General features: G+C 47.9%; 1 protein-coding gene across 1 annotated transcript; it reads right to left on the bottom strand.

Moving 5' to 3' along the window:
- Window positions 1–1,777: 1,777 nt before the first annotated feature.
- Window positions 1,778–9,950, bottom strand: LOC8024912 (trypsin-1). Its single transcript, XM_029990289.4, has 3 exons — window positions 9,797–9,950; window positions 8,576–8,727; window positions 1,778–1,945 (listed from the first exon to the last, which is right to left on the bottom strand). Exons 1-3 carry the CDS (start codon window positions 9,948–9,950, stop codon window positions 1,778–1,780), a joined length of 474 nt encoding a protein of 157 aa, XP_029846149.4.
- Between the last annotated feature and the right edge of the window lie 203 nt (window positions 9,951–10,153).

Below are 10,153 nucleotides of genomic sequence, written 5' to 3'. Positions count from 1 at the left end.
CAAATTTCGTACCGCCTTGTTGTGACCCTATCTTCATACAGCTTCTTCGTGAGGCAGTTTTTAACGTACACGGACAGGAGGGAAGTTTATCAACTGTTGATAGCTGTTTTTTTTAACGGAACTCAGAATGTGCGTAATAGTTCTAAGAAAGGAAAGTTAGCGAATTATGCGAAATTAGCACGACGCTTACCGAACACTGCCGGGAATGTCATCATGACGAGAGAGGCGCACAAAAGCGAACCTCCCATGTCTATCTCCAGTCTGATAATCCCGTGTCCGACTGCGCCTGGTCTTCACCAGAAGTTGAGTGTCCGAGTAGAAGCTGCGGGATTCAATGTGGTGCACCCCGGGAATTGATGGCCTATTGTTGGGCAAATATGAGTTATTGAAAGGTCCCTGTCCCACCATCATGCGGGACGCAGCGGGAATCGATCACTTCTTTTTGTCACAGAACGAGCGAAGGATGTAAAAAACAAACGTGACCCAAATAAGCTTGTCAAATAAAAAATAAATAATTTTTTTTTGCGTTTTTGTTTGCGCTTTTTGAAGGAATCCCTCAAATTAATGTGTGATTGGAGAAGTGGAGAACGCACTAGGGGGATGCATTTAGGTGCTGGTTTCATTACAGCAGACTCGGAGGTTATCTACGAATGATGTAAATTTAGAAACCGTACGGCCAAGGTAGACTCAACCACTTCACAGCGGAAGCGTAAAGCGGGCTCTAGTACCAGTCAATCCGCCGTTGCACTTAGTTCGCAATGCCTTTTTTTTTTTTAATCACCGACTGTGTTATTTTGCGAACTCTGGGTAAAGAATTTTGAGTGTGATATGGAGCATATCCAGGGACAGATTCCTAATAAAGTTGAGATTCCCGAGTGAAAAAGCAATTTGTATCAGAAATGTCTTGTGTCCAATAAACACATATAAATCATACAAGATATATAAGAACATATAAGAACAATCTAAGAACTATATAGGATATAGATAACAACATATGAGAACCGTACAATAAACTTGTAAGAAACTTCTCAAAAGTTTCTTATATGGGTTTTATATGTTCTTATATATTATAAATGGTTCTTACATAGTTCTTATGCGGTTCTTATATGTCCTTATACATCTTGTATGATTCATATGTGTTTATTGGACACAAAATTTCTCATAAAATTGAGATTTTTCGATAGGGATTGCAGCGTTTTCCCGGCAATTTGAATAGGATTCCATAAATTCCAGAGAAAAAAAAGTTTGAGAGGGTCATCAGAAAGGTGGACATCGTATTTCTGCGAGACGTGGCGTCTTAAAAATCTCCCATGTGTCTGCTACGTGGAACACTCACTTCCAGCAACTACTGCTCTCACGCTTTGAAGTGCGTGCCATAAAGTATAAAGCACTTGCACCAGTTATCTGACTCCGCCATAGTATGAGCACGTACTCTGCGCATGTACTGCACATGAGGACGGCTGCGTCAGCGATTGGCGAGGACAAGGATGCAATCAAAGGCTAGTGCCTCACAAAGGACGGCTGCTAGTGTTGCTTGATGGGGTTTTAAAAAGGGCCGATGGATGCGCAACTATTTGAATTTAGTAAAACAACCTTTTTTAACAGAGAGAACAAAATTTCAAAAAAGAATAATTTAATCGCAAAATTTGAGCAACGTGACAGTTCCTGCATTGTACGCCCTCTTTGGGTGAGCGTCTGCCGACAGTTCAGCTGGCTTTCAGGTGACTTGGACGGGTGCAACACGTGCGATGCTTTGCGGGGAGGTTTCAAGTCGTCCTCACGGAGATGTTCCCGTGACCTCCTCGATCCAGGACAGTTGGGTGGCAATCCTCGAAAAAACGGTGGGTTCGCGCGGAGCCGCGCAGAGCTCACCCCACGAAGTCATTCCGGCGAGCACGTAGCGACCGTCTGTAGATTTGCACTGAAGGGGGCCTCCTGAGTCTCCCTGAAACAAAAGATTGCGCACTCGCGTTTTGAAACGTCACCGCTTACAAACGTGCCTACGTCGCGGTCAAGTGCAGTCCAATCGCTCGGCGAAGTACAAAGGTAGCGACAACCTTACGTTTGCGTTCAGAAAAGATCTTTATGAAACCTTACTAAGGGGAACGCATTCCACCCAGGCTAATCTGCATTAGACAGAGAGAGCTGAATTTAAAAGGAAGGAGTAACTGACACAATAGAACACGTTTTCAATTCAAGGCGTGCGCGTCCAGCGCAGATTGGGTGCATGCGCGCATTGTCGAGTGGAGAGGAGGATTGCGGGCGGAGGGGCTGAGCGAAAATGAGAAAACGCTTACTGACAATCAACTTCTCTCTCCTTCGCGTATTATACGAAGCGAAAGTTCGTCTACTTTTATTGCTGGGGTTGTGTTAAACGTCAGAACGGCAAGCTCTGATTGGTTTTAATTGAAAGATAGTGGGTAGACATCAAGACAACTTGCTGTGAGGTCTACCCACTATTCTCCAATCAGAGCCAATCAGAGCTCAGCGTTCTTACATTACCACAACCTCTGGAAAGAAGCAGACGAAGTTTCGCTTCCTATTGGAAACGAGCCCAATTAGCCACGAGCAGTCTGGATCACCCTTACGCCGTATTCACACCGGAGGCTGAACTGCGTTCGCAAAGCGGCTGCGTACGCGTTTTCCTAGTAATTTCACGCCCATTTGATGATGAAAACGAGCGGGTCCGCTTGGCGGTTGCGATTCGAACGCCATCGTGAATGCGCCTTGATGATGAGGCAGCGCGCCTATACAATTCCTCCCGTACGGGAGTGGACATCTCGCTTCCGAGAGTAGGAATGCGCATAACGCTGTGGTCACGCTGCGCGCTTCCGCGCGGCGCTGAGGAAGAGGTCTGCTGCCGGTGCACCGAGATTCTGGTTCCGCCGAGACAAAAGAGACGGCTGCCTTCGTCTGGCGCTCCAGATGCAATAGGTTGTGGTAGCTCGCCGCGCCTTACGTTAATTAAGCTGTCTGCGACTGTATTATAAGAATTAACATCGACCTTTACCTTCCTAGTCCTTTAACACATGAAATGTAGCATATAAGACGGGATTGCATCTTAATGTGTTTATTTTATTGCGAAAGCATTAACTGTCCTAAACTCTTATGTCCCAATGAAGCGAAGCCTGTAGTTTGTAGCAGCGATTTGATGGATAGGCTCCCATTGGCTGGCGCGCGCCATGGCACTGCGGGCCCCGCGCCGGTAAAACGAACACGGTGGCGCGCAATCTGCCACTTCTGCTCCTCCCGACGCAGACGAACATAGCGGCGCCTCAAGCATCTACGTCGTTGGCGGCTGCAACCTCGGAAGTAACTAAACCTGCCCGTCCACAGAAATACACCGCTTACGAACTAGGATACGGGAATAACGAAGCACGAGGAGCGAGGAGGCAGGCAGCGATATCCGCCACCACAGTCAAGTCTCCGAATACACGGCGGGCGGAACGAGCAGCGGCGCAACGCGCTAGAAGACAGACCAATGCCCATGATCTACTGCAATCCTGACCTGCCCACAGCATGTCTCCCTATGGAAGACGCTGTCGCCAATGAAGTGCCTCGCTTTGTCATTGGGGGATCGCGGTAAAGGCTTTTCTGCGACCCAAACGCGGTTCACAGTCTAGAGCGCGGTCCGCACAGCGTGCGGCTGATAATATCTGTATTTTGGGAACGCGTACCGTAGCATGGCGCCAGCGGGCTGCAGCAGCAGTAGAACACAGCAGGGTGAGTCGCTCTCATGTTTGCTTGGATCTAGTGCCACTAAATAATCTAGGCTTCAGAGTAACCACACTTACCTATCTTGGGGCTTAAACTCATGGTTGCCATTTATGTGAAGCTTTATCTGAAATCCCAGGAACCGCTTTTCCGCCCTCCACAAATGTTTGAACAGTTCGCTACAGAGCAAAGCAATATTACATGAAGTTCCTAACACCGCATTTAATGCTGTGGAAGTCGGTCTTTTGAATCATGGCAATCGGCAGTTGAAGCTGCTCTGTACAAGCACCAATATGGCGGCGCCCACATCAATATCGGGGAACGGAGTGCCGATACTCTAAGCGTAGCTCATTTCGTGGCTGTGCTTGGATCGAAAGAGCGCGTTTCTCAGGCAGGGAAGCGCAAGGATGTTTTAATGCGAAAGCATTAACTGTCCCATGGAGCGAGCTAACGTCATCAGTTTGAAGCTCGAAAACGGCACCTAGTTTACGCGATTTCACCTTCGGTTCCATTGGCTGGAGCGCGTCGACGGGGCTTCTATTGGCCGCTGCGCTCGTCAGTTTCCACAACCGCTCACCCCATGGCGCTGCGTCTCCATCAGCGCGCCGTTAACACGCAGCGTCCAAGGTCACCAGGGGAGCACGCGCGCTGACCAGCGACGAAAAATACGCAGCAGACGAAAAAGAGAGCGGACGAGCGGCTGGCATGCTTTCGCATTCACGACTTATAAGAAGATCTTAGGTGTAAATCGAGCTTTTTGATTCCCGACTGCTCTTGTGCCATCGTCGAAATAAATCACGTTTTCGGATTGCCCATAAATAGCGCCTGTAGTGGCAGCCGGCGACTCTAGTGACGAATTTGTCACGCGACCACCGATTGAGGACTTCATCCCGCAAAGTGCGCGAGCAGAGCAGGTCAGGGCCAGATAAGGCCGCCGCGCCTTGCGCACCTTTGATTTATATGTGGATACCAGTAGGAATGAAAAAAGCCTTCATGCAGCGCCGCGAATAGCGTGACGAAACGCTGCGGCCGCGGCTATATAGTAAAAAATGTACACGGGCACATTCTTCTGTGGGCAGGTCAGGATTACAGTAGGTCGTGCGAAAGCCTTTCTAAATCGTGAGGTGCAGGCGGGTCGCGATTCAAAGCGTCTCAGGCTGCAAGAAGACGAGGCCCTTCGACAACGCGAGGCGGAAGCAAAACATCGCAGGCGGCATGCTTTCGGATTCACAACTTATAAAAAGTTCTTAGGTGTCCTAGGATTTTCATTTTAAACTGACTTTGTCTGTAGGTCCCGTTGCTCGGCAAATTTAGCGATAAACATAATTTGTGCAGAGGTCACGTGATGTCAATTTTTCTGCGAAATTTAGCGGGGAACTTGAATTTGATGATAATGCAATTAAATGCAAAGGTGCAAGCGAGCTGGACAAGAATGACGATAATAATCCCAGGAGAAGGGGAAGAAGAGGGACAAAGCACAAGCACAAATTTCCAAAAACAGCTAGCTGACTGGTGCGCGACCAAAAAAATCTGCCTGGTCCTGGTATCCAACCCGGGACCTCTCCATTTCCAGTGGCGCGCTCTACCAACTGATCTACACAGGAGTTAGACGTCAGTGGAGCAAACAGGTTTTATCAGCTGCCACCAGTCTAACACCAACAAGGGTGAACGGCTTGCATCTTATCAGCTGCATCTGATCGGCTTGCATATTATTATTTCATCAGCCGCTGCTCATCATTTGTGGTGTTAGACTGGTGTCAGCCGATAAAACCCGTTTGCTCTAATGACGTCTAACTCCTGGTTTGCTCAGTTGGTAGAGTGCTCCACTGGAAACGGAGAGGTCCCTGGTTGGATATACCAAGCGGATTTTTTCGGTCGCTCATCAGTCACCTAGCTGTGTTTGGAGATTTGTGTTTGCACTTTGTCCCCCTTTTTTTCCCTTCTCCATGGATTATTTTCGTCAACCTGAATTTGTCTGTAGGTCGCGTAACGGCAGGTCAATTGACATTAATTTTCTCGCCACATTCAGAGGGGAAACTGAATAGACCATTTGCAGTATTTCCAAGTGCCCCGGCCCGCACTCAATGAATCAACGGCGTTCGTTAAGCTCCTAACGATCGCTAATTTTGGACCAACTCCATGGTTACTCAGTCTTTGAGCGTAATTCGAGATCACCCTGAACAAGCACCTGATATACCCCAAGGACCTGTCATATCACTTTTAAAATTGCTCGTCAACGTTAGCATTTTTGATACTGCGCATGCGATGCACCTTTCAACCTGACTGGGCTGCAGAAATCTCCTACAATATTATCATTCTCGTGATTGTTGTTTAGCAGGAATTGCTTAAAAAGCCGATAATTCACAACAACAAAAACCAGGATTTAGCTTGGAGTCCGCGGGGCTGTTTATAGCATTTTTAGCGTTTCTAACTTAATATCAGCATGATAATAATGTAAGAAATTTTTTCAGCCCATCCAGGTTGAAGGGCGGACAGCATGTACAGTACCAAAAACGCTGACATTGAGGAGAAATTTTAAAAGCGATATGACAGGTCATTGGGGTATATCAGGCGCTTGTTCAGGGTGACTCCGAATTACGCTCAGAACTTGTGTAGCCAAGAATAGGGTCGAAATTACCAATCACTACTGGGCTGAAGGAACACCGTTCCCGTGATTCTTTTACGGGGGCCGGGGCACTTGGGGGATATAGCAAATGGTCTATTGGTGCATTAGTCACGTGACGTCAATTTTTCTAAATTGAGCGGGGAACTTCAATTTCCCTGTAGGTCTCTTGACATCAGATCACGCGACATCGATTTTAAAGGCCAATTTAGCGGGGAGACTGAATTGATGCGTAAGTGACGTGACGTGAGTTGCCGCGATAAATTTGTCGGAATATGCATGGACGGACCGAAGGACGGACAAAAGTTCGGGATTGGGGGGTAGCGTTAAAAAGCGTTTCATGTCTCAAAAGGTAACCCATCAAGAAAAAGACCGAGTGAATTTTCGCTATCACGTAACTTTTATTTCCGGCGACAGAAGCTTGGCGCTCCAGGTATTTGCTACAATGGTGGCGTCGTCGTTTCTGCACCCCCTCCTGAGCGCGACTCTGAGGATTTCCACGCTATTTTTGCCTCTTCCGCTCTCGATTCCACTCCCGTGCCTGATCCGTACCCCATCTATACGACCAGCCTCCTCAGCGAGCCGAAACTGAAAGTCGCGCTCTTAGGACCCGCTGTTAAAAGACCGATCTCACCAGCCAGTTTGGCCACGCCACCGCTGCCGCAATGCATCGAGGGAACGTTCGTCAAGCTGCACTTGCGACAACCTCGTTGGAGCTCTGCGCACGCAGCGCACGAGAAGGCACGATCCGCCTCGGGCTATAGACGCTTTACACACGCGCCGAATTACAGCCGCCATTGATGACCTTCAGTTGTCTTTCCCAGATGCCAAGCAACTAAAGCGGGCGTTGACGAGCCTCCACAAAGGTCAGTGCTGTGGAGAAAGACACAGCAGAACCTAAAACGGCAATAACCTGCCCTGCTGCGGTGACGATCAAGTGAAGTAATTGTAATAAGACGCAACAAAAACTGAAGGTCGCTTATGGCGGCACCAATGCACAGCTGCTGCAAAGCGTCTATAGGTATGGCGGCTTCACGCATATGCCGAGCGTTTGGTGAAATCGGTCTATTCTCCGAGGTCTAGCCATACGGCGCGCTCAAGTTTGTCTGCTCGAATGATCGTATGCATGAGCTGGAGCAACAGGATGTCGTCAACAACCACTGTCAAAGTGAGGACGGTGGGACTAAAGCCCCTCGATGTGTTTGCGTTTGTCTCGCAAGTAACGTGGAATGCGTCAGTGCACGAGGCCCGTATCCCGAGCTGCACTTGGAAGCAAATGGCGGCGCAGCACCGAAATGAGCGGCCCTTGAAAGCGAATGGCGGCGGAGCTCCCGCTCGCGGCACGTGTCTTGCGCGTTTCCACTACAATGTTTGGTGGTGCTTGTAAGGGTGAATTTTATCGAGGGACTTTAGGTGGGACGTCTCCTTCAAACACCTGCTGCCTCCAGCAAGCGTTTATTGAGTTTTTTCGTTTCAAACAACTGGCTTCCAGCACGCGCTCGTTGATTTCGACGCGTTCTCTGGCTGCGCGTGCATGTTCGAGGCACCGGGAGTTTTCGCGAAGGACGACAACGAAATAGACCGATCTCACCAGCCAGTTTCGTTGCTCCACCGCTGCTGGCATGCATCGTGGCATAGCCTCCTATATGCTATCAAAGCCTGGCAGATCGCCACGAGAACCGGCCGCCGAAATGGAAAGGTAGAGCGGCAGACAACAGATGAAAGGAGGGCTACGTGATTGGCGCCCGGCTGCGGCGAGACGCCGAAAAACGATTCTCCCGAGCGAACAAGTGTGTTTCGGGTCTTTGCCGCTGCAAAAGGTGTGCGCTGACATCCAGGTTCCCTGAGAAATGGCTCTTTGCTACCAGATCCTCACGGTCCAAATCTGCGACCGGGCACTGTATGGCTCCGTTGTCGAACTGCTAGGCTTTTTGAGTATAGAGGAGGCTATGATAGTGGTAACTGTAGTCTCTACGCAAGTGCGGGAACTTTACTGTGGGTCTGCGCGAGCAGAGCACCAGACGACACAAGCTGTCCCGTACATTGGCACGTATACGTCCTGCGAACTAGAGCAATGGCGGCGTCACGCATGCGTGGAACGCTCAGTGTGAACGCGCAGGCACGCGCAACGAAAGCATCGTGGAAGCCAGCGAGCTCGCGCTGAGGGCGGAGCTTCTAGTCTCAGCTTAAGGGTGAACGGTGTATAACAGATGTCGCCGTAAAATGTTCACTTCTCACCTGGCAGGTCGATTTCCCTCCCTTCCTGTAACCTGCACATATCATGGTGTCTCTGTAGACTTCGCTAACCTCTTTGTAGTCTCTCTTGCACGTAGAGAGGCGTATAACGGGAATGTCCACTTTCAGCAGGTTGCTGTTTGGTACCGTTCCACCTAAGGGTTGTACATGAAAGCAAAAGTCAGACGTACAGCACAAAAAAAAAAAAAAAAAAAAAAAAAACTTTGAGGGAAAGTTTGCAAAATTTGTTGCTTTGTTGGCAGCGATGACGTAATATTCTTTAAAAGAAGCTACTAGCCTACATGATTTGGGTGGCGTTAGTCTACTTTTTGCATATGAGCCCGATCTTTGTAATGAGGTTAATAATTAACCTTTTACAAATTACTGTCAACGGGAATCCCCCATGTAGCACAGCGTGCCATTGACTCTACTCCGTCTTACTAAAACCGTTCAATACAGCCAAAGCTACAAGGGACAGAAAGTACTCCGACCTGTTCAAGAGGAGGGAAAGAAGGAAACGGGGGAATCTCAGCCCTTCTCTCCCGTTCCTCCTTTCCTTTCTATTGAGCAGGTTGCCATACACTCTCCCCCCTGTAGCTTCGACTGTACTGCACGGTTTTAGTGAGACGGAGTATAGTCAATGGCACGCTGTGCTACATGGGGGATTCCCGTTGACAGTAATTTGTGAACTGCCTTTAGAATGCTGACTACAACCAAATTCGTTCAAACATCGTTATAACCTGGCACAAGATAGCGTGTTTTCTACGCTATACAAAATACAGATATATAGAATGTTACAGCGTCAGGTTTTTGAGACTTACGGGTATATGGACGTAATATTTGGTTCATAAAAAAAAAAAAAGACCCGACGCAAATTAATTTTGTTTAATTCCCAGAGACAACACATTAGTGCCTTTGAAATATTGAAATCGCCCTCTCCTTAATTTAGTTAAGAGAATGAGTTTTATACCGAGTATTATGGAGGTCTAGGTATATTTTCATATTCCTTTATCTAGCTGTAGGGTACGGGGTTCATGTGAAAAACATTAAGACGCCTGTTTGAAGGAATCTCAGCCCTTAGTAATTCAGGGATGTGACCACGCATGACGTAACGAGCCACAACATGGGGACAAAAGTAAGCTACCTAATTGTTATCAGTATTATATCATTCAGCTACTTCAGTTTTAACCAAGTGTTCATACTAATCACAAATTTAAAACTGACCGTTCGCCGTGACTCCCCATCCGCTGGCTGTGCAGATCTGTCCCGTGAATGACTGGCGATCCTCTGGGAGGCAAATAGGCATAAGATCCTTCTCCGTGCCGTTGAAGTCCAGGGACCTATTTAGCTTGAGAATTGCGTAGTCGTAGTTGAGCATTACTGGATCCCATTTTGGATGAATTGTTATCTGGGTTTGAGGAAATCAACCAAACATGTCATTTTGATGCGAAACTTAAACATCGACTTTAAGAGAGAACAAATAATGTTTTAAGCCGATCTACAAAAAAATGTTTAAAACTTATGGTGTGCGTGGAAACAATGCCGGAGTGTAAACATAAAAATGAGTCTCTTAAAACTTTC

The sequence above is a fragment of the Ixodes scapularis genome, unplaced genomic scaffold, assembly GCF_016920785.2.
Source record: "Ixodes scapularis isolate PalLabHiFi unplaced genomic scaffold, ASM1692078v2 ptg002085l_1__unscaffolded, whole genome shotgun sequence".
NCBI classification, from domain to species: Eukaryota; Metazoa; Arthropoda; class Arachnida; order Ixodida; family Ixodidae; genus Ixodes; species Ixodes scapularis.
Note: the sequence above shows the minus strand (reverse complement) of the source record. Positions and strands in the feature narration are given on the sequence as shown.

Bases quoted from the DNA above. Each gene is read 5' to 3' on its own strand.
- LOC8024912 (XM_029990289.4), bottom strand. From the start codon at position 9,950: ATGCTCAACTACGACTACGCAATTCTCAAGCTAAATAGGTCCCTGGAC. The intron at 8,728-9,796 runs GTCAGTTTTAAA...TACAACCCTTAG, and splicing joins ATGGGGAGTCACGGCGAACG to GTGGAACGGTACCAAACAGC. The intron at 1,946-8,575 runs GTGAGAAGTGAA...CTTTTGTTTCAG, and splicing joins GAGGGAAATCGACCTGCCAG to GGAGACTCAGGAGGCCCCCT.